The sequence below is a fragment of the Halichoerus grypus genome, chromosome 7, assembly GCF_964656455.1.
Source record: "Halichoerus grypus chromosome 7, mHalGry1.hap1.1, whole genome shotgun sequence".
In the NCBI taxonomy this organism is placed as follows: Eukaryota; Metazoa; Chordata; class Mammalia; order Carnivora; family Phocidae; genus Halichoerus; species Halichoerus grypus.
The window spans coordinates 154,201,578-154,223,549 of record NC_135718.1 but is presented as its reverse complement, the minus strand read 5'-3'; the positions used below and the strand labels follow the sequence as shown (position 1 = coordinate 154,223,549).

Below are 21,972 nucleotides of genomic sequence, written 5' to 3'. Positions count from 1 at the left end.
CTCTGACGTGTGATTAAAAGTTTTTATTGAGCCCCTGAGCTTCGGCTCGCTCTTACTCGGCCTGCCAGCCCGGGGAGGACGTGCGTGCGGAGCGTGCGGCTGCCGGGGTGGGGCTCGGTGATGGACACCCGCCGCTTCCAACCGGAGAGGCCCGGGGCCGAGGCTGGCCAATCGGGGGCCTCGGTGGGCGGGGCGGCCGAGCCCGTCAGATTTGGCGGTCTGGCTTCAACATGGCCGCAGCGCGCAGCGTCAACGCAGAGAGCGGCCGTGAGGAAAAGGGGCCTGAGGGGTCGTGTCCGGAATCAGTGCCCCCCGGCGCCACCATCCCGAGGGTGAAGCTCCTCGACACGCTGGTGGATACCTTCCTCCAGAAGCTGGTCGCCGCCGGGAGGTAAGGGGGACGAAGCTATAGGCGCGCGAGAGGCCTAGCGGAGCGGGCGCGGCGGCGGCCCGGTCACGTGGCCTCGTGCCCGGGCGGGGACGGGCCGGCGGGCCGGCAGTCACGTGGCCGCGCGCGCGCCGTCCGGGGGCGGGGCGGGGAGCTCGGCGCTCTTTTCCCCCGCGGCCCGGCCGGCAGGGCGCGGGACGGCGGTCGGTGAGGTGTGGGGTGTCGACGACCTGATGCGGAAGTGCAGGCGGGTCGTGGGCCGTCCGCGCGGGGGTCGCGCCGTGTCCCCCGCGGGCGGTGCTGTGGCCGTGCTCCCCGCGCGGCCCGAGCCTCCGTGCGGCACAGAGCTGCGGCCGGCCCAGCGCCGGTGGGGCAGTCCGCACGCGTACGAGCGCCCTCGTGCGCGCGTCCGCGGGTGGGGACGTGCAGGGGGCAGCGGAGGCGCGGCGCTTGCTGAGACGGCGGGCAGCTCGGGGAAGGGAGACCCCGGAGCGCGTGACACCGAGCGGAACCGGGAGCAGTGAGGGATGGGGAGAGCCTGCAGGCGGCGGACGCAGCTTGTGCAAAGGCCCTGAGGTAGTCAGGTCTGCTGGGGGAGGGGAGGTGGCGGCCTTTTCGTGCAGGACCTAGTTTCCAGAGTAATTAATTTGATAAAATAATTTGTAATTATTTTTATGGACCCGTCATAAGGCGCCACCAAGATCTGTCCAGGCGAGGTCCCTTCTTTGTTTTAGTGTCCCCCCCACCCCCGCTCATTCTTGTCTTCCTCTCCCCTCTCCATAGGCCCAGTTTCTATTGGCTCTGTGTCCTCCGATTATTTATGTGCGTCTACAATGTCGCAGGCTCTGTTCTAGGAGCTGGAGATGAACCTGTGGTCAAGGGGCCAGGAAGGTCCCTGCTCTCCTGGAGAAGGCGCACTAGTGCCATAAAGAGAAATAAATCAGGGTAAAGAAATAGAGCAGTGGGATGGGGGCGTCTGGGTTAGCGTGAGTGCAAGAAGCGACATTTGAGTATGTTTGCTTCCTTGTTAAATATGTTGTTTTGTCTGTGCATGTTTTAAGTTTATATGAATGATGATTGAGCTACATACAACTTTTTTCACTCAACACCATTTTTTTTTTTTGAAGATCTAACCACGTACTGTAAGTGCATGTGGTTCAGGGCTTCTCAGGCTGCTTTTCATTCCATGATATGCATCCAGCACTTACCCATCCCCGGTCACAGATCCCTGGTTGCCTCCGGACCCCTCCTCCACCAGTCATGCCCAGGTGACTGTCCTTGTCCATGCTCTTGCGAGTGCTGGCATTTCTGGACGTAGATAACGGAGAGGGGCCCCTGGATTCTGGGGTTTACACCTACCTGTGGCTTGTCAGATTGCTTTCCAGAAAAGCTGTTCCAGTTTCCTCCATCCTCACCAGCACCGGGGTCCACCATTCTGACTCCCGCCACTCTGAAGGTGTGGAGAGGGCTGGCCCACGGTGGTTTAACACCCCTGCTGCCTCACAGCTTGGGACATACCCTCATTACGCTTGTCAGTCATATGGCTCCCTTTTCCAACAGCTGCCTACTCATTTCATCCAGCTTTTATTTTTTTTCCAGACTCATCTTAAGATTTTATTTATTTGACAGAGAAAGAGCACAAGCAGGGGGAGCAGCAGGCAGAGGCAGAGGGAGAAGCAGGCTCCCCGCTGAGCAGGGAGCCCAACTCAGGGCTCCATCCCGGGACCCTGGGATCATGACCCAAGCTGAAGGCAGACGCTTAGCCGACTGAGCCACCCAGGCGCCCCTTCTATAGAGTTTTAAAGTTCTTTAAAGAACTCATGCATTCTTTACTAGGTCACTACCTAGTCCTTCATAGTTTCTGTTACTATTGTGAATATTCTCTATTTTTTTTTAACATTAGTTACTGATGACTTAGAGAAACTATTGCTTTTTGTAAGATAGTTGTATCTAGCATTCTTGCTCCACTCTTATTAAAGTATAACCTCCCTCAAAATGCACAAATCATAAATGTTCAGCTTGATAGCATTTTCACGAACGAGCACACCCATGTAACCAGCACCCAGATCGAGAAACAACCCCAGGAAGTGCTCGTATGCCCCCTTCCCATCTTTACCTTCAGCTGAAAGGGTAGCCACTTGCCTGACTTCGGTTAACCAGACATTAGTTTTGCCTGGGTTTCTGCCCGCCCCCCCCCCCCACTTTATTAAATGGAATCCTGTGGTTTGTAATCTTTTATGTCTGACTTCTTTTCCTTGACATTGCCTTTGTGAGATTCACCCACATTGTCATCAAGGATTTGTAGCAACAGTGATGTAATCGTCTTTGCCTTCTTCCTAAAGTTCTCCACAGTGTTTAAGTTTTTGGTACGTATTTTTGGAAAATTATGAAAGTCCCTGTGTGTTTCTAGTTTTCTGAGAGGTTTTTAAAAAGTCATAATTATTTTTTTAAGTGTGTTTATGTAAGTAATGTCTACATCCAACATGGGGCTCAAACTCATAACCCAGAGATCGAGTCACATGCTCTTCTGACTGAGCCAGCCAGGTGCGCCTGAGGAGTCATAATTAGGTGTTGAACTTTATCAAATGTTTTCTTCTTTTAATGAGATGATACTGAGTTTTTCTTTAGTTCATTAATATTCACCAATATTATCTCTGTTGGTAGATATGGAAGTTACACCATCTTTGCATTCTGGGAATAAATGTACTTGATTATGGTGTATTTTTAAAATACACTGTTAGGGGGCACCTGGCTGGCTCACTCAGGGGAGCGTGTGACTCTTGATCTTGGGGTTGTGGGTTTGAGCCTCACGGTGGGTGGAGATTACTTAAAAATAAAATCTTCAAAAAAAATACACTGTTAGATTTAGTTAGATCTGTGTTCGTATGCTAATAAGTTAAATGGACCTATAATTTTTTTTTTTTTTTTTTTACTCTCCTTATTTGTTTATAGAATCAAAGATGTATTAGCCATGTATGAGGACTTGGACAGTACTCCCTCTTCTGAAACAGTTTATATAAGATTGGGATTATCTGTGTCTTAAAAGTTTGCAAGAGGGGCTCCTGGGTGGCTCAGTCGTTAAGCATCTGCCTTGGGCTCAGGTCATAATCCCAGGGTCCTGGGATCGAGCCCCGCATTGGGCTCCCTGCTCAGCGGGAAGTCTGCTTCTCCCTCTCCCACTCCCCCTGCTTGTGTTCCCTCTCTTGCTGTCTCTCTCTCTCAAATAAATAAATAAAATCTTTCATTAAAAAGAAAAAGTTTGCAAGAGCTCATTTAGGCCAAGAACTTTTTGGCGTGGTTGAGGACAGCGGGCGTTAAGAGCCGTGATGCTGGATGTGTCCTCCAGAGGGGACTGCAGACGTCTGGCATGGAGCGGTTTCTTGTAATGGCTACAAGTCGGCTCAGATTTGATTTCTTCTTGTGACAGAATTGCTGTTTTACAGGCATCCCCCCCACCCAAATCTGTCTCCTTTGTTATATTCTAATTTTTCAAAATGTTTTAAATTTTTATTTAAATTAAATTTTTATTATTTTCCCCTTTTCCATTATATGCTGCTTTTCTTTTTTGGACTTTGTGTAGGCAGAGTTCTCTCTATCTTACTAATCTTTTTACAGAATTGGCTTTAAAAAAAAACTTTTGAGGTTTATTATGAGTCTATATCTTTGAAATCTATCTTTATCTTTATTATTTATTTGTTTTTATTTCTTTAGATTTGTTTTATTAGTCTCTTCCCAAGTTTTTGAGTTGAATATTTAGCTCTTTTCTTTTTCAGCCTTTTTTGTTTTCTGAAAAATGTGCATAAAACTATAAATTTTCAGGGCGCCTGGGTGGCTTAGTCGGTTGAGCGGCTGCCTTCGGCTCGGATCATGATCCCAGGGTCCTGGGATTGATCCCCGCATCACCAGGCTCCTTGCTCAGCAGGGAGTCTGCTTCTCCCTCTCCCACTCCCCCTGCTTGTGTTCCCTCTCTGTCTCTGGCAAATAAATAAGTAAAATCTTAAAAAAAAAAAACTATAGGGGCGCCTGGGTGACTGAGTCGTCGAGCGTCTGCCTTTGGCTCAGGTCATGATCCCAGGGTGCTGGGATCGAGCCCTGCATCCGGCTCCCTGCTCAGCGGGAAGCCTGCTTCTCCCTCTCCCACTCCCCCTGCTTGTGTTCCCTCTCTCGCTGTATGTCTCTCTGTCAAATAAATAAAATCTTAAAAAAAAAAAAAAAACAACTAAATTTTCATATGACTACTTTTGCTGGTTTCTACAAATTCTGGTATTTCATATTTTCATAGTCATTTAAGTTTTTAATTGAGATATAATTCTTATACCATGAAATTTACCCTCACAGTGCACAATTAGCACATTCACAGAGTTGTGCACCCATCACCACTCTCTGGTTCTAGAACATTCTCATTGCCCCAGAAAGAAACCTCGTGTTTGTTAGCAGTCACTCCCCATTCCTCATCCCATCTCCCAGCAGTCACCAGTGTACCTTCTGTCTGTGTGCATCTGCCAGTTCTGGACATTCCATCTATACATAGCATACCATACCTGGCCTAATGTGTCCGGATTCCCGCACTTCGCATAAGGAATGATTTCAGGGTTCGTCCATGTCCCCTGTGTCAATACGTCCTCTTTTTTTTTTCTTTTTTCTTTTTTCTTTTATTTATTTGAGAGAGAGCACATGAGAGGGGGGAGGGTCAGAAGGAGGAGCGGACTCCCTGCCAAGCAGGGACCCCGATGCGGGACTCGATCCAGGGACTCCAGGATCATGACCTGAGCCGAAGGCAGTCGCTTAACCAACTGAGCCACCCAGGCGCCCCAACACGTCACTCCTTTTTATGACAATTGTATTCTGTTGTGTGGCTCTCCCTACCACATTTTGTTTATCCTGCATTGACTTGACATCCAGGTGGGGCAGTTTTCACCTTATTGTCTGTTATGAATAATGCTGCGAAGAGCATCACTGAACAAGTGTCCGGCTCTCCTGGGGATACACCCACGAGTGGAATTGTTGGCTCATGTAATAACTCCGGGTTTCCCTTTGGGGGAATTGCCAAACTGTTTCCCAAAGCAGCTGTGCTATTTTACATTTCCACCAGCTTGAGGTGTGGCAAGGGTTTCGATTTCTCCACATCCTCACCCACACTCCTTACTGTCTGTCTTTTTGATGGTAGCCCCTAGCTGGGCATAAAGTGGTATCTCACAGTGCCTTGGATTTGTATTTTCCTAAGGACTACCGAGGCTGAGCACATTTCATGTGCTTATTGACCATTTTTGTATCTTCTTTGGAGAAATGTTGATTCAAATATTTTGCCCATTATTATATATAATTTTTTTCATTTTATTTTTGTCTTTCTTATTTTAAAAGATTTTGAGAGAGAGAGAGAGCACTAGAGAGAGAGCAAGCACGAATGGGGGGCAGAGGGAGACGGAGAAGCAGACTCTCCACTGAACAGGGAGCCCAGTGCAGAGCTCGATCCCAGGAAACTAGGATCGTGACCTGAGCCGAAGAAAGCCAACTGAGCCACCCAGGCGCCCCTTCATTTAGTTTTAAATACTCTCTACACCCAACATGGGGCTTGAACGCACAACCCTGAGATCAAGTTGCATGCTCCACAGAGTGAGCCGGCCAGGTGCCCCATATTTTGCCCATTTTTTAAGTGGGCTTTTTACTGTTAACTTGTAAGGGTTCTAATTTTGAGAGGTCCAATTTAGATCACTTATTAATGTGTATTTATTTAGAGAAAAAGTTGCGGAGAATTTTTTCTTTGGTTGCGGGTGGTTTTAGTGTCATATGTGAGAAACCACTGTCTGATTCAAGGTCACAGAGACTTACACCTGTGTTTTCTTCTAATGAGTTGTATGGTTTTTGATCTTATGTTTGATCCATTTTGAGTTAGTTTCTGTGTATGGTATGAGAAAGGGGTCCAACTCCATTCTTTCACATGTGGACGTAGTCATTTAAACTTATGGACTTTGTAATTTTCCTTACAATTTCTTCTTTAACCCAATGATTATTTAGTAGTATGTTATTTGGTTTCCAGACATGTAATTTTTTTAAAGTTATCCTTTTGTTGTGATTTCTAATTTTATCGCATTATGGTTAGATCACATGGTCTGTATGACACTGATTTTGGGGGGAACTTTGACACTTTGAAATCATATGGCCAGTATGTGGGCAGTTTTTGTGAACGTTCCATGTGTGCTTGAAAAGAATGTGTGGTTTCTGTTTCCTGGGTGTAAAATTCTATACTTATTATCAGTTTCAACTTTTCAGTTTTATTAAAATCTTTTAGGGGCGCCTGGGTGGCTCAGTTAAGCGTCTGCCTTCAGCTCAGGTCATGATCCCAGGGTCCTGGGATTGAGCTCCGCATCGGGCTCCCTGCTTTGCGGGAAGCCTGCTTCTCCCTCTCCCACTCCCCCTGCTTGTGTTCCCTCTCTCACTGTGTTTCTCTCTGTCAAATAAATAAAAATCTTTAAAAAATAAAAAAAATAAATAAAATCTTTTATTTATTAAAAAAATCTTGATTGAGCCATCCATTTCTTTTTAAAATCTCCAGTCACAATTTCTGTTTTGTTTATTTATTTTTAGTAATCTCTGCTCCCAACGTGGGGCTGGAACTCACGACCCTGAGGTCAAGAGTCACACAGTCTACCAGCCAGGTGCCCCTGATGTGTCTTAAAGTCATGGCTGATCCTTTTTTTTTTTTTTTTCATGTTTTGAGATATCTCCACCGATTTAAAAATCTCTATTTATTTATTTGTAATGCTCTGAATACAATGACTTTAAAGGTACTCTGCTTTGCAGAGGAACAGATTGTTGGCAGGACTGTCTACAGTCTTTCTAGAGGCTCTAGACTGATTTTTTTTGAGACTCCAACTCATATCATGTCAATGTCTTTTTTTTTTATTTTATTTATTTATTTGAGAGATAGTGAGACAGAGCATGAGAGGGGAAAGGGTCAGAGGGAGAAGCAGACTTCCTGCTGAGCAGGGAGCCTGATGTGGGACTTGATCCCTGGACGCCGGGATCATGACCCGAGCCGAAGGCAGACGCTTAACTGACTGAGCCCCCCAGGCGCCCCCTGTGTGTCAATGTCTTTAAAAAGCATCCAGTAGGGGCGCCTGGGTAGCTCAGTTGGTTAAACATCTGCTCCGGTCATGGTCCCAGGGTCCTGGGATCGAGCCCCACATCGGGCCCCCTGCTCAGCCAGGAGTCTGCTGCTCCCTCTCCCTCTGCACCTCCCCCTGGTCTCTCTCTCTCTCAAATGAATGAATCGTCTTTAAAAAAAGTGAAAAAAGTGCCGTACCTTGACTGAGGTAGTAGTTACACAGGGTTACACATGTGATGTCCACACCAAGTGAGGTATGTGTGATAGCTGGTGAAATCTGAATGGGCTCCGTGGATTGTACGCATTGGCTTCCGGGTTTGGTTTGGTTTGGTTTGGTTTGGTTTGGTTTTTATAATATTATCTTGTTTTATTTTTTTTTTAAGATTTTATTTATTTATTTGACAGAGAGAGACACAGCGAGAGAGGGAACACAAGCAGGGGGAGTGGGAGAGGGAGAAGCAGGCTCCCAAGGAGCAGGGAGCCCGATGCGGGGCTCGATCCCAGGACCCTGGGATCATGACCTGAGCTGAAGGCAGACGCTCAACGACTGAGCCACCCAGGCGCCCCATCCTGGAAGCCAGCTTACTGTTTGGCACCTCTGAGGGGGGCAGTGAGGACTGTTTTCCTGAAATTAGGGATACTAATTGTAGCTAACATGGCGCTTGTCAGTGCGCTGGGCACCGTGCTAAGTACCTTACTTATGTGACCTCACAGTAATTCTGTGAGCGTGGACACACTATCCCCACTTGACAGAGCAGAACCTGAGGCAGGGAAAGGTGAAGAAGTTGTCACAGATCACTCATCTGATGAGTGGTAGAGGTAGGATTTGAACCCAGACAGACAGGCCAAGATTCCGCAGACCCAGTGCACGTAGCCAGCACGCAGCAGTACGCCCCTTGCGTACCCTTGGAAGGCCAAGGCCAGGGCACCGTTCCAACAGAGGGCCAAGGGGGACTTGCAGAGAGGCCACCAGGGCTGCTCATGAGGGAGGGCTCCCCCGCCCCAGCAGCGCACGCCTGCTGGCCTGGAGTCCAGGGTAGCTGGGGGTGGGGCTGGTCTGCAGCCGCATCAAACAGTTCTGGGCACCCTGGAGATCCCAGTGATCCCAGTGACATTGCAGGGGGCGGGACGGCCCGGCATGTTTTCTAAAATGCATCACTTTTCCTGCTTTTCCCTTAGAGTATTTTTTTAGGAGATTCACAAGGGCATTTAAACCATTCCCAAGCCTGCCCTGGCTCTCGAGAAGGGAATTCCTGGCGGTGGGGATGGGGGGGTTGGAGGAAGGTGGACAAAGGCACGCGCATCAGCTAGAGGATGAGGAAGCCCTGGGCGTGCGGTGTCCACCACGATGACCGCAGCTCACGCCGCCCTGGGAAGAGCGTCTGTTGCAATTCCCATCACGAGGAAAAACTTTTCTTCCCTGTTTTTTGTATCTCTGTGAGCTGGTGATGGGTGTTGGCTACACTTCCTGTGCTCATCGTTTCACTGTATACGTGGGTCAAAGCATCATGCCGTGTGCCTTATAGAAGGAGGCATGGCGGTTATATCGCAGGAAAACTGGAAACAAACAAAGCGAGGATCCCTGTCCTCCTGTCTCACTGACACCGGCCTCCAGTCCGGCTGCCTTCCCTCCGTGCCCATTCGGGGATCTGCGTGGACGGGCTTCACTTTCACTGAGTCCTCAGAGCCCATCGGGGCCGTGGGAAGAGCTCCGCACAGCACGCTGGCCCCCGGCCCCCGCCCCGGGCCCTCGGCGCTGCCGGCCTCCTGAGCACAGCACAGGGGCCCACTCAGACCCTCTGCCGTCGAGCGGGCCAGGTGGAGGAACAGGATCTCCGGTGTCCAAGCCAAGTCCGTCTCAAGCCACAATTACCCGGTTTCAGATCCAGCCCTGCTTGGGCAGGCGTCCTGCGTCTCCGCATTCCTCGTGTAGCCGCAGACTGCGTGGCGAGGGGGGCTGGCGGCACACAAGACGCCTGGGGCCCCACCGAGGCTGAAGGGTGCCCGCCGTCCGTCCCTTGCCCTGGCCACGGGTGCCAAGGTTTAGCCCCGAAGGGGTGTCGGCGTCCAGTGTGGACAGGCACACAGGGAGAGACCGTCCCCTCCCGCGGAGCCAGGCAGAGGCTTGCAACCAGCCCTCCAAAAATAAAGCCCTGGCTCACTGCGTTTGCCAGTTGCCAAGGTGTAAACGCTCAATCCGGAGTCCCGGAGAGATGGCAGCAGGGCGCCTTACCGAGTGTTTCCACACAGAGGACGTCAGCCGCCTCCAGAGCCCCGAGAACGTGCTGCATTAGGAAGTCATGTGTCTTGAGTAGTTAGTACCATTTCTTTTAACATTTACTGCCAGATTATATAACCTAGTGTTCAGTGCGGCCCTGTTGAACAGCAGGCTCACAGATTTCCTGAAAACGTAGCAGGTGTCCCTTGCAAGCCCCTGGGCACTCTCGAATGTCACCTGCTCCACAGACATTGTGTAGGGCAGGACCTGGGCGGGGAGGCCGAGAGCCATGAGAAGGGGGGACCAGCAGTGATCCTCCCGGGTGGGGTGGGGGCTAGGCGCCGTCTTCCAGGGACCCAATCCTCTGTGTGTCCCACGGCCCCCCAGCCTGACCACACGGCTGAGGAGCATCCGGACCCGCAGCCAAGCACAGGTGTGGGCAGTTAGGTGCTTGGGGTCTCCCTCGCTCAGACACTTCCTGCGGGTCACTGAACACCCCCAACCCCAGCTTAAAGACGATCCCGAGACCCTGTTCCTTCAGAGCGCCCTCCACAAGTGGCCGTCCCCATGGTCTCGTGTGTTTCTGTGCCTGCTGGCGCCTCTCTGCCCGAAGCTCCCGGAGGGCCGTGCGGCCTCCCTCCCCGCAGAACAGCCAGGACCTGGTTGGCGGCCAGCACTGAACCCTGGCAGAAGGTGAAGGGCCCGAGGGAGACGGTAGAGACACAGGAAAGCAGGGAGTGGGGAGAGAAAAGGCAGGAGACTTCTGAGAGAGCAAGCCACTGGGAGCGTCCTGGGTACCCTCTGATCTTTCCAGCTACGAGAAGGATCAGGGATCCAGCTCTCAACTGCCAGTGACAGAGACCTGATTTTAAAAGACGTGAACAGGGGCACCTGGGTGGCTCAGTCAGTCAAGCGTCTGCCTTTGGGTCAGGTCATGATCTCAGGGTCCTGGGATCGAGCCCCACGTGGGGCTCCCTGCTCAGCGGGGAGCCTGCTTCTCCCTCAGCCTGACACTCCCCCTGCTTGTGCGCTCTTTCACTCTCTCTCCCTCTCAAATAAATAAAATCTATTAAAAAAATTTCTTTAAAAATGGCGTGAACAATAAGAGGAATCCATTACCCCACTAAGTAGCAGCCCCAAGGTGGGGTGGCTCTAGTTTGATGTCTTCAGCAGCTTGATGATGTCCTCACACACCCCAGTTCTTCTCTTCCGTTCAGCCTCCTTAGGGAATGAACTCTGCCCTCAGGCCAGGGCCCCCACAATGGCTGGGAGCTGGAGACCTAGCCTCCAGCACGTGTTGTCACATCCTACAAAAGGGGCATCCTTCCCGTGTGGCTCCTTTGAGGAGGAAGGATACCTCTGCCTGAGGCCACATGTCCTGTCCTAGTCCAGCCCGGCAAGGGGACTGGAACGACCAGAGTTTCTCAGGGACCGCGGCCCACACCAGCGCAGCCTCCCTGGGAGCTAGTTGGACACTGGGGGGGCGGCCGGCGCCGAGTCCTAGCAAGCCCTCCCGGTGATTTGATGCACCGTGGTGGACAGGTGTGACCCACCGTGTAAGGGGAGACCCCTGAGCCCAGTTGGGCTCTGCTGAGAGGCAGTGAGGACCCTGGGGACAGGTGAGGCCGAGCGGAGCTGCAGGCCTTTACCCAGGGCCGTGGAGTTGACTGGACCCCGAGCCCCACGGCTGGGGGCGCGCGGGGAGGGGGTGGCCAGGCCGGGGCTGCGGCTGGCTGTGCACGTGACCCTCCGCCCGGCCGTCTCCTTCCCGCCAGCTACCAGAGATTCACGGACTGTTACGAGCGCCTCTACCAGGTGCAGCCTGAGGTGACACAGCGAATCTACGACAAGTTCGTCACCCAGTTGCAGACATCTGTCCGGGTGAGTGGCAAGGAGCGCAGCAGGGGGCGCTGGCTCGGGCCCTCCGGGTCCTCAGTGCTCAGAGCTGCCCGCGTGGCTGCCGTCCGTTCCCTGGCGTGTCCCCGCTCTCGTCCGGTGCCGTGCCCCCGTGCTGTCTGCCCCACGGGCTCCTGGCCTCCCCGCGTCCCCAGCACCTGGTGCAGGGCCAGGTGCAGAGGAGACACTTAACTGTGTGATTCCGCGGAGCTGCGTGCCGCAGGGGGTACCAAAGAGGACGGGACCGTGTTCGTGTCTTTAGGGCACGGTGATCTCTTCAGAGGGCTCCATTCCTGCGCTCGTGCTCCGTGCTCCGTGCTCCGTGCTCCGGGGCGGCGGGGGGGGGGGGGGGGGGGCAGGAAGCACCGGCGTGGGTGTGTGGCACCAGCGGCTGGGCCTGGGGCTGCGGCATCCCGAGGTGCTGGGCACAGGCCCTGTCCAGTGCGTTCCATTCGCTACTTCCTGTGCTTAGTAAAGTCGCATGGAGAGAAGTTGGAATGTTGGTACAAAGACACCGAAATTAGCCCAGATCTTACTGAGTCCTGCCCACGGTTTGGCGTATTTTCACGGTGGGCTTGTCTGGTGTCATTGGAGCTCTCTCCTGCTTGCTCTTCAGGAGGAAATCGCTGAGATCAAAGTGGAGGGGAACCTGGAAGCGGTCTTGAACTCCTTGGACAAGATCGTACAAGAAGGCAAAGACCGCACGGAGCCGGCCTGGTGAGAAGTTGCCCCGCGCGCGGGCCTCGGGGCGCAGCAAGCCCGTCCTCCCCTCTGGGGAAGGAGAGCCTCGTAGCCGGCACGTGCTGTCGGGGGCTTGGGGCCGGCTGGAGTGGGTGCCTGCTGCCCAGTGCCCCAGAGGGGGCTCATTTCAGGACCCATCTGCCCGTCGGCAGGAGGTGGAAGGGCGGATTTGCAGTCTCTGTCAGGCCGGCCCGGCGTCTGGTTTTTATTCACTTGTCCATTTAACAATATTTAGGGGACACCCTGTACGCCCCAAACGGTTTTACATGCCTGGGATTCAGCGGTGAACAAGACCGCCAGAGCTGCTGCCCTGGGGCTGACATCCCCGCGGGCAGCCTCGCGGCCTGGGGCGTCCCACGCCGAGCTCCTGCCTGCCCCCACTCTCCCTGTCTGAACTGTCTGAGGCCAGAGCCAGGAAACACCTTTCTCGTGCTTTCCAAGTTCTTTATGCTTTGTGACCTTAACATGTAAGAGAAATGAGTTTTAGAGCTGAAAACAAATTTTTTAAAGGACCTCTGGTGGCTTCCACCCCACTGCCCACTGGAACCAACCCATCCCCTCGCTCTGGGCTTTCAGGACCCCCATCCTCTTGCCTCCAGACCCGCCTGCCTCATCTTCCCACGTTAGCCAGCACTTGCTGGGGCCCCTCCGGGTCCCCTAGTCTCCGGCTCACTGAGGAGCGGGTGCGCGGGGTCCCACGGACAGAGGCAGTAGCTGGAAGGTCGCCTCCCGTCCGGGAGCGCTAGACATGGGGGCGGCGCAGACGTGGGCGGGGAGAGCGGGCAGAGGGGGTCCCTGGGCGCCGAGCTGAGCGCCAGCCGGTGAGTGTACCAGTGGAAGCCCGCCCCGCTAGAGGCCGCAGGTGGGAGGCCACGGCAGCCTCACCCACACACGTCCTCCCCGCCCCGTCCACTGGCCCCGGTGGGATCGCAGGCGCCCCAGCGGGATCCCGGAAGAAGATGTGCGCAGCGCCCTGATGCCCTACTTCGTGCAGCAGCGGGACGCCCTGCGGCGCCGTGTGCACAGACAGGAGGCCGAGAACAGGCAGCTGGCCGAGGCCGTCCTGGCCGGCCGGGGGCGGGTGCAAGAGCTGCGGCAGCGGGGCAGGGCGCGGCAGCAGGCCTGGCAGGTGAGTGTCCCAGGCCTGGTCCCCAGCCCAAGGGACCGGCTCCTCCTGTTAGTCAGGGCTAGCGCTCCGTGGCCGTGGGGTTCTCCACGTGACCGATCCCCAGGAGCTTTAAAACGTGCACATTAGGGGGCGCCCGGGGCGGGTGCAGCCGGTTGAGTGTCCGATTCAGTTTCGGCTCAGGTGGTGACCTCAGGGTCATGAGATCGAGCCCCACGTCGGCCCTGCACTCAGCGGGGACTCTGCTTGAGATTCCCCCTTTCACTCTCTGCTCGCCCTCTCTCCCTTCCTCTCTCTCAGAGAGTGGCTCCAGTCCAGGGTTGTGGGCAGGGCTCGAGTGCCGCACCACGTTGGGCTCGCTCCATCATCCAGATGGCCAGCTTGTGTTTACTTATAAGCACTTGGTGGTTCCCTTCCTGGGACAGGCCTTCCTGTTCCTCACAGCAGTGGGTCCCCAAATCCCTGGCTCCCGGGTCCCCAAGCCTTGGAGAGCCGGCAGCAGGAGCAGGCCCAGTGGCTCTCTTCCTTCTTGTCCTCACCCCCTCCCTGGCTCTGGGGCACTGGGCAGCAGGCACCCACTCCTTCCGTGTCGTCCTGGGGGAAAGAGGCCTGGAGTCAAGCTGAGTGGAAGGAAAGGTTTGGATTTTCTCGTGTCCTGTTTGTCCCCTCCTACTGCTTCCAGGCCCTGCACAGAGAACAGAAGGAGCTGGTGCGTGTGCTGCGGGAGCCCGAGTGAGGAGCTGGCGGCCGCACCGGGGCAGTCGGGCTCGAGGGCCTGGGCGAGCTGCCTCTGACAACCGCTGAAATCATGCCCAGTCCCTGAGCGGGGGTGGAATGAGCTGCAGGATGAGGCCTGACCGTCCCTCCTGCTTTGGGGCTCCCTTGGGGTCACACACACAGCCCCTCACCCCTTTCAGACCCTTTCCTGTTTCCTTCTAACTTGAGGACTGTCGGCCAGCTCCCGTGCTGGGGATCAGGCACCGGGCTCTCTGTCCTCCAGGTCGGGGCCAGCCGGCCGCCCCGCCCGTTCCTGAGCGCCCCCGGACCTGGCTCGGGGAGTCTGTTCGGTCTGCCCCAATTGCCCCCTTGCCAGTCAGCCCGAGGGACCGTGCCATGTTCTCCCCACATCCATAAATAAACTTCCTCCACTTCCTCCACTGTAATCTGTGAGGATGCTTCCTCTGCTCGCCTCTCCAGCCTCTCCTGGGCCAGGGCCCCCCGCCAGGCCCCAGCGCTGCTCTGGGAGCCTCCAGGCTGGGGTGGGCTGGTGGGGGCGCACCTGACCATCACGTGCAGGGGGGCAGCGAGCCCCTCGGCATGGAGACCAAGACCCCTGGGTTCCACCCTTCTCTTTGCCACTCGGGTTCATTGTGAGAAAGCCCTGGGCGGGCCTCCCTCAGTGTTGCACGCAGATGGGCGCTTCCTCTGACTGGCCGGTGAAGTGGATGGGTACACGTGGGGCACAAAACTGTTTTCCCTGGAGAGGGCCTCACCCCGGGGAGGCTTGGTTGGGTCTGTCTGGGGGCACTGGGGACACTGAGCCCAGTGGGGCCGCAGCATTCACACGGGAGACCCCCCTCGTGCCTGGCTGCAGGCCATGGGGTGGGCAGTGAGGCCGGGCTTGAGGACACCCTCCCTCCAGGCGGGGCTGAGTGCGTGTGGCCCTCAGCTGTGCTGGGATGGGGTTTTTCGGGCTGGACGTCTGTGTCTTGATAGATAGGCCCCCACAGTTGTTAACCTTGAGGAGGCCGTCAGGGCAGGAGGAGGGTCAGAGGGTCAGAGGTGCGCTCCGTCTCCCGGCTCCTCGCAGGCCCTGCCTCTCCCCCCTGCGAGGGGCGCCGGGAGAGGGTCCCCACTGCCCTGAACAGAAGAGCTGTCTTTATCTGACAGCCCACCTCAGCGGTTTCGGGTCCCTGGCCTGCTGTTACTGGGCGTTGCTGGCCGCAGGGGCAGGGCACCTCTGCCTCCGGGGGAACCAGGGCATCGCTGCCTCGGGCCCCTCCCTCCCTGCGGTTTGGCTCCTGCCCTTGGGGCCGACAGTGCAAATCACAGCCTTCCAGAGGCAGCCCAGCTCTACTGGAGTCTGTTTTAGACCTGGAGCCCCCTTTCTCCCCAGGCTCCCCTCCCGCCTCTCCCGGCCTGCCCTGCTGATGCTCAAACTCAGGCTGGAGCTGAGGACTTGGGGTGCACCCCTTGGGGAGGGGCTGGGCCTGCCCAGGCAGCTCTAGTTCCAACCACAACATCCTTTGGGGTTTGGCCTTCAGAGCTGGGGCGGATGACTTCCAAATAGCCCTGGCAGATCCCCCCGTGACCCACCCACAACATGGTGGGTGCCCCCCCCTCGCCTCCAGGGCACAACCCAGAGTATAAAGGGTGCTGGCCGCAGGGCCAGAATCAGACCAGCTGAGGCCCAGCAGCAGCCCGGCAGCCGCTCCCAGACACGGACAGACAGGACACACCCGCCATGAGGCCCGTGACCGTCCTCGCCCTACTGGCCCTGGTCGCACTCTGCCTGGCTGGCGCGGCAGGTGAGTGCCCCGCCTCTGGTCCAGCCACCCTCCTGCAGGCTCTGTCCTGGTGGGGGAGCCCCAGGGACGAGCAGGGGTGAACCGGGCCCTCTCCTTTGCAGATGCGAAGCCCAGCGGCGCGGAGTCCCGCAGAGGTGCAGGTATGAGGCAGGGCCTGGTGGGGGGCAGGCGCGCATCACCCCACGGGGCTGCCCGCTGTGCTTCCCAGGCCCTGAGCCACCTGATCCTGCCCTTCTGCTCCACAGCCTTCGTGTCCAAGCAGGAGGGCAGCGAGGTGGTGAGGAGGCTCCGGCGTTACCTGGACTCCTGGCCGGGGTGAGTGCTCTCCAGGGCCCAGCCTGGGGGATGGGCGGGGAGAGGGCAGCCCCCTGCCCAGGGCTCCGCGGACCCCCCCAGGGCCGTGGGAGGAGGGGGCGGGCATTTGTCCTGGAGGCTGATGGCGCGCTCTTGGCATGTCAGAGCCCCCTACCCGGATCCCCTGGAGCCCAGGAGGGAAGTCTGCGAGCTCAACCCCAACTGCGACGAGCTGGCTGACCACGTCGGCTTCCAGGACGCTTACCGGCGCTTCTATGGCACGGTCTAGAGCGGGCAGCCCCCCCACCCCGGCTCCCTTCCCCTCTCCCCGGCCCCCCTGCCCCGCAAGTGTGGGGTCCCCATCATCCCAGCTGCTCCAGAATAAACTCCGGAAGAGGAATTGGTGGGGCTGCGAGTCTTTGTCCATCTGTGGAGTTTGGGGGGGTGGATGGGAGTGGAGAGGAGGTGCACCCTCTTCAGTCTCAGAAAGTACTTCCCCAAATCTGCTGTCGACTGATTTATTTGTACCTGCCTCGTCTGGAAGTATCGAAAGGAACTTCCTAAAAGTCTAATTATTAGGGTTCCCCCTCTAGCCCAGCACCCCTCCCCCCACCCAGCCCACCGCACCCTCCAGGACACCCACATAGACCCAAAGGCCTGGCCACCTTGAGCACACAGCTGTGAGCAGGGCAGGCGGACTCTTGCCCGGGGGCCGAGAGCTGTCAGGAGATGGTGCCGCCCGGTTTGGGAGGCGCGGGCAGCCGTGGGTCTCCAGGCCTGTCGCACGAGCACGCGGGGTGGGCCTAGGTTAGTCGTGTTAGAGCTCCCCTGGGCTTGGCAGAGACTTGCAGGCAGGAACAGGAGCAGGCGTCAGGACCCCGGCACCTCCCTGTCCCCAGCGCCAGCCTGGACACATGCACTGCCCCTCTCAGACCCTCAGCACTTGCCCCGGCCCCCCTGAGCGCACCCTTGCCGACCCTCCTGCTTGCTGCCAGCACCCCCCCTGCCCCCTCCTCTCCTCTGCCCTCTCTCCGCAGCCACTCTTGGCTCCAGGCTCCGATGTGCCCCACCTCCGTCAGGCCCGTGTCGGGGCTCCTCCCCAGCACCGGGGCCTGGCCTCTGCCTTCCCCCAGGGCAGGCTCAGAGATGGGCCTCACTGCTGTCTGGCCTTCATACCCCCCTCCAGGGGGCCGCCGTGCAGCAGGGGGCAGGTGCTGGGGGCCCGAAACAGGGAGCTGGTGAAGGCAGCAATGATGAGCAGGTTCCCGGCCACCGCCAGGCCCAGCGTGGCCACCGTGCCCGCCAGGCCCAGGGGGGGTTCCTGCGTGGCCAGCCAGGCTCGGCGAGACCCCATGTCAGCGAGCACTGCCTCCAGCTGGAAGTGGGTGCCCAGCACAGCGCAGATGTGGAAGAGCTGGTGGCTGTGGCCTGTTGGGGGGGCGGGCGGCTTAGGGCATGGACCCCGTTCCCACGGCTGCCCTACTTCGTCGTCGGGGCGGGCTGCCCCCTGAACTGGGAATAAGAGAACCTGCAAGGCCCCCGGTACCCAAGCTACCAGTTTGTTATCTGAGGAGCGGGGGAGCCTGGACGGCGGGCACTCTCCCTGGCCGTGATACCCCATTACTCTGTTCACTCTGTGCTCTAGGACGCTGTGTCCCCTCACCCTTCCTGGATGGGGACCACTCTCGAGCTCTCACCGATGTAGTCAAAGCGCCCTGGGGCCAGCCGCTCGGGCAGGTGGGAGGCGAAGAGGAAGCCAGTGAGCAGCGCACAGAGGAGATGGTAGCTGTGGTCGGCGCTCAGCGCCTCCTGCCCGCAGCTGGGGCCCCTGTCCCAGCACAGTCCAAGCTGGCAGAGGACAAGCAGAGCTGGTGGGGAGGGCCTCTGGGGGTGAGGGTCTGGGGCGCGGGGAGGGCAGGACCCCAGCCTCCCTTACCCGGTAGAAGAGGGGGAGGTTGTCGAACAGGAAGGGATAGGCGAAGGCAGTCGTGCGGAGGACTTTACTGAGCCCAGGGCTTTCTAGCTCCGGGAACCTGGGAGGCGGGAGGGAAAGGCTGCTCACCATCCTTTCTCGGGGGTGGTCACCGAAGGTCAGGGGTCCTTTGGCCAAGATGGAATGTCACTGTAGCTTAGTGGCTTTGAAAGCCCTTAGGGCATGTGAGCCCTCTGGAAATGGCCACGTCTGTGAGGGGGGTAGACCCCTGCCCCCTCTGGGGTGGCTGTGAGAGTTCAAGGGGACAGCGCAGGTTTGGTGCCGGCCCGCAGGAGCCACACCCGCTGAGTCCTCAATAAGCCGGGCCGTTGTTGCTAATGGGCCAGAGCCGGCGGCGCGCGTGCGCCATCGCCGGCCTCCGGTGCGTCTGGGGGGTGCCCTGTCCCGTCCCTCCGCCTTCCCCTTCCGCACTGGCGGGGCACCCACCGGGAGTAGCAGGAGAGGCCGGTGCACAGGAAGGAATTGAGTGCGGCGGCAGGCACAAAGAGCTGGTGCAGGCGGCTGTGCAGCCAGGAGGCCGGCATGGAGTAGGCGGCGTAGGGGAAGGCGCAGCCTGGGGAGGAAGGGGCGGGGCTGGAGCTGAGGTTCCCAAGGGCGCGCCCGGCCCCGCCCCCAGCGCCCGGGGCCCGCCCCCGCCCCGCCCCCGGAGCGGCCGGCCCCGCCCCCGAACGCTCCGGCCCCGCCCCGGCCCCGCGGGGCTCACCCAGGCTGTAGAGGCTGAGCGCGCCGTAGTCCAGGAAGTAGCAGATGTGGCGCGCGCGGGGCGACATGGAGCTGAAGGTGTGCGCGCAGCACGACGCGAAGGGGTAGAGGCAGGCGGGCAGCAGGAAGACGAGCAGCGGCCGGTGGTACGGCTCCGCCCGGAAGCCCGGGCCCCCCGCCAGCGCCAGTAGGCGCCACACGAAGTACCTGCGGCTGGCAGGAGCTCAGGCCCGCCGCCCACCCCCCACGCCCGCGGGCCCGCCGGCCCCCGCCCGCCGAGCACCCCCTCGGGGCGCCGCTCACCAGGTGGGCAGGAAGTGAGTCCAGATGTTGACCGTCTCGTTGGTCATCTGGAAGGAGCTGAGGACACAGTCCCGGGCCGAGCTGGTGGGGCGGCGGTAGCCAGACATGATGCCGTCTTCCCAGAACACCTGTGCATGGCGCGGCGGGGGGTGGACACAGGAGGGGCGTCACTGGGCCCGCTCCTTCCTCCCCGGGAGAGATCTCTGCAAGCGGCGTTGAAGAGAACGGGCTGGAGGTCACCACGGCCCCAAAGCCAAACCAAATCCGACCCCCATCTTAACCGCAGGTCCCAAATGCCCAGAGAGCAGAGGAGAAAGCGAGGAGGCAGCGGGAAGGGGACCAGAGAGGAGGGATGGGCTGGGGCGCCCGGGAAGAAGGGGACTCTGGGTGGAGGAGCGTTCTGGGCTCTAGGGAGGGGTGGCCAGCAGGCTCCTTAGAGAGCAGAGGGATGGCAGGGATAAGACGGCCTGCAGGAAGGAGCCCCCCTCACCCATGCCCAACTGCTCAAAGGGAAGAGCCTCTGCCCCAGTCAGTAGCCTGGGGAGTGGGAGTTGGTGGGTCAAGCCCCTCACCCGAGGGACCTGGTGGACTCGAAGGAGTTGGGGCAGCTTGAGACTGAGCATGGTGGCCCGGCACCTCCGCACTGTGACCTAGAGACAAAGTGCGGAGTGAGGGCATCAGGTATCTGTCCCCAACCACAGGCCCCTTCTCACGCTGGTCCAGGCCGGACCTGGTCACTGGGACCCAGGGTGGTATGTGCCCGCACGTGTACGAGTGGGTGGGAGCTGGCTTCCCCGTCCTCGTACCACGTGACCCCCTCTCCATCCCAGCCTGGAGTATTCAGCACCCCCACCCCCCACCCCCGGTCCCCAGGGGCTGCTCAGCTTCAGCCCAGGACAGACTGAGTGCAGGGTGCTCCCCAGCCCGAAGGCGGCCTCGGTTAGTAGCCCCAGACCCTGGATCCGGGTCCCCAGCCCCCAGTTTCTGTCTCCGGGAAGCCTGAGTCAGGGAGGTCAGTGCAGAGAGCGCTCACGCCCCCCCTGCCCCCCGCCAGAACGCCCCTTGGCCCACAGAGCCGGGGCTGAGCACAGCCAGCGGATGGTGCTGCCGAGGACTCCTGGAGAGGCCAGATGGCTGTGGGAGGGGCAACGAATTAGCGGGGTGTCTGGCTCTTCTCTAAGGACTTCTCATGTGCCCCGGGGGTCCCCGGCCCTCCTGAGCCCCGTACCCCTCAGCTCCAGACCTGTGCGCTGCCTCCCGGCGGCCGCGGCTCCGCTGCCCCGCCCGCCCCTCCCAGGCACATTCCTTGGCACCAGTGGAGGGGCTGGGCCAGCCGGGCGGGTGGAGCCGCCCCCGGGGAGGGAGAATAAGACCCTCCCCCTCCCGGCCCAAACCGCGCGGCAACAATACAGCCCGGCCCCGCCCGTCTTCCTGCCTCCCCCGGTGGCCGTCTGCGTGTGTGCCGCCCACTGGGGACCTCACTCCGCGGGCGGGTCCCCCAAGCCTCTGCTCCTGCCAGGCCCTCTCCGCCTCCGAGCTGGGTGCTGGCGGCCCTGCTGGGCAGGGGCGGACCGGTCTCCTGTGCCTGGGCCCCAGCTGAGCTTTGAGCCGAGGCCTCCCAGGAGTGGGATGGGGCTGGTCTGACCCATCCTGCGTGCTGCCCACCTCCCTGGGGCACGGGTGAGAGTGAAGACGCTGGGGCCTAGCTCCCCTCAGGGTCCCTTCCCTTAGCGGCAGGGCTTAGGGTCGCCGCGGGGCTGTGTGCTGTGGCCATGGGAACAGAGGAGGGGGCTGGAGCAGGCGCTTTACTTCGGGTCCCCCAGGGCAGGCGTCATGCCCCAGCTGAGCTGCCTTACCCAGAGCTTGGCGGGCGCTCCTAAGCCGGTGGGTCGGCAGGCCCAGGGCTCCTCGGGCAGAGTCCCAGGCTCCAGCCAGCCAGGCTGCGGGGAGGGAGAGAGTGGTGGGCGGGCGGGCAGGCCTGGCCCGGGCGGGGAGTGAGACAAAGGGGAGCCGGGGAACAATCCCAGCCTTGTCCAGCCCCCAGGGCGCAGCGTGGGGTGGCCCAGCCCCATTAGCAGGCAGCTCACTCGGCCTCCTGCACACAGCCAGCCCCTCCAGCTTGACCCAAGCCCACGGACATCAGACTGGCCACAACAGGCAGGGCGACGCTGAGCCCCCCTCAGGCCAGGCTGCCGGAGGGGTCAGCTCCTGCCAGGAGCGGGGGGCTCTGCCTTAGGCTGGGCACAGGAATCCAAGTCCCGACTTGTGACCTCAGAAGGCCCCTCTCCCTGGGCTTCGGTGCCTCTTAGCGCCCAGTGCCGGGCAGAGCCCAGAGCGGAGGCCTTCAGGAGGCGCTGGTTGAAGCACCGGGGAAGCCGGGTGCCTGTTCACCCCGACACACTAGACGAGCTGGTCCTGGCAGGGGGACGGGGGCCGAGGCTCCAGAGGCTGGTCTCCAGGCTCCCGCCCACGGCCCCCGGAGGAAGAGCTCCAGTCTTCCCCGAGCTGGCACCCAGCGCCCCCGCGAAGGCACCAGCTGCTCACGGGGCCAGCGCACGCGAGCGTGCCGCCCGCACAACCACCCCCAGGGCTCCCCGCCCGAGTTGCTGGCTTCTTGCTTCGAGGGGTCGCCTCGGAGAAACCTTCCCGAGACGCCGTTTCAGCAAGAAAGCGCCCAC

The 21,972-nt window shown here is 58.8% G+C and overlaps 3 protein-coding genes across 9 annotated transcripts; 2 read left to right on the top strand and 1 right to left on the bottom strand.

The window, feature by feature from the left end:
- Nucleotides 1–85: 85 nt before the first annotated feature.
- PMF1 (polyamine modulated factor 1) lies at nt 86–14,637 on the top strand. 5 transcript variants are annotated; one of them, XM_078078542.1, is made up of 6 exons: nt 847–972; nt 1,516–1,656; nt 11,487–11,592; nt 12,224–12,324; nt 13,282–13,477; nt 14,157–14,637. In XM_078078542.1, exons 2-6 carry the CDS (start codon nt 1,580–1,582, stop codon nt 14,208–14,210), a joined length of 534 nt encoding a protein of 177 aa, XP_077934668.1. In that variant the 5' UTR covers nt 847–972; nt 1,516–1,579; the 3' UTR covers nt 14,211–14,637. The 5 variants fall into 5 exon arrangements, with proteins under 5 accessions (XP_077934665.1, XP_035925999.1, XP_077934668.1 ...); XM_078078543.1 differs by having other exon boundaries at nt 872–964; XM_078078541.1 differs by lacking the exon at nt 847–972 and adding an exon at nt 1,175–1,333.
- Nucleotides 14,638–14,790: 153 nt separating this feature from the next.
- On the top strand, nt 14,791–16,877 carry BGLAP (bone gamma-carboxyglutamate protein). Its single transcript, XM_036071251.2, has 4 exons — nt 14,791–16,002; nt 16,104–16,142; nt 16,248–16,317; nt 16,462–16,877. Exons 1-4 carry the CDS (start codon nt 15,939–15,941, stop codon nt 16,583–16,585), a joined length of 297 nt encoding a protein of 98 aa, XP_035927144.1. The 5' UTR covers nt 14,791–15,938; the 3' UTR covers nt 16,586–16,877.
- A 16-nt stretch (nt 16,878–16,893) lies between these two features.
- PAQR6 (progestin and adipoQ receptor family member 6) lies at nt 16,894–21,865 on the bottom strand. 3 transcript variants are annotated; one of them, XM_036070394.2, is made up of 8 exons: nt 21,151–21,865; nt 19,867–19,944; nt 19,295–19,422; nt 18,993–19,204; nt 18,716–18,842; nt 18,233–18,329; nt 17,994–18,144; nt 16,896–17,724 (listed from the first exon to the last, which is right to left on the bottom strand). In XM_036070394.2, exons 1-8 carry the CDS (start codon nt 21,364–21,366, stop codon nt 17,450–17,452), a joined length of 1,284 nt encoding a protein of 427 aa, XP_035926287.1. In that variant the 5' UTR covers nt 21,367–21,865; the 3' UTR covers nt 16,896–17,449. The 3 variants fall into 3 exon arrangements, with proteins under 3 accessions (XP_035926425.1, XP_035926287.1, XP_035926358.1); XM_036070465.2 differs by having other exon boundaries at nt 16,897–17,724; nt 18,993–19,198; XM_036070532.2 differs by lacking the exon at nt 17,994–18,144 and having other exon boundaries at nt 16,894–17,724.
- Between the last annotated feature and the right edge of the window lie 107 nt (nt 21,866–21,972).

What these genes read in the sequence shown, in the direction of transcription:
- PMF1 (XM_036070106.2), top strand. Translation starts at nt 231, where the DNA reads ATGGCCGCAGCGCGCAGCGTCAACGCAGAGAGCGGCCGTGAGGAAAAG. An exon ending in AGTTGCAGACATCTGTCCGG is followed by an intron (nt 11,593 to 12,223) that starts GTGAGTGGCAAG and finishes CTTGCTCTTCAG; the next exon opens with GAGGAAATCGCTGAGATCAA. An exon ending in GACCGCACGGAGCCGGCCTG is followed by an intron (nt 12,325 to 13,281) that starts GTGAGAAGTTGC and finishes GTGGGATCGCAG; the next exon opens with GCGCCCCAGCGGGATCCCGG.
- BGLAP (XM_036071251.2), top strand. Translation starts at nt 15,939, where the DNA reads ATGAGGCCCGTGACCGTCCTCGCCCTACTGGCCCTGGTCGCACTCTGC. An exon ending in CTGCCTGGCTGGCGCGGCAG is followed by an intron (nt 16,003 to 16,103) that starts GTGAGTGCCCCG and finishes TCTCCTTTGCAG; the next exon opens with ATGCGAAGCCCAGCGGCGCG. An exon ending in GGAGTCCCGCAGAGGTGCAG is followed by an intron (nt 16,143 to 16,247) that starts GTATGAGGCAGG and finishes TCTGCTCCACAG; the next exon opens with CCTTCGTGTCCAAGCAGGAG.
- PAQR6 (XM_036070394.2), bottom strand. Translation starts at nt 21,366, where the DNA reads ATGGGGCTGGGCCACCCCACGCTGCGCCCTGGGGGCTGGACAAGGCTG. An exon ending in GAGCGCCCGCCAAGCTCTGG is followed by an intron (nt 19,945 to 21,150) that starts GTAAGGCAGCTC and finishes CTTTGTCTCTAG; the next exon opens with GTCACAGTGCGGAGGTGCCG. An exon ending in GAGTCCACCAGGTCCCTCGG is followed by an intron (nt 19,423 to 19,866) that starts GTGAGGGGCTTG and finishes CGCCATGCACAG; the next exon opens with GTGTTCTGGGAAGACGGCAT.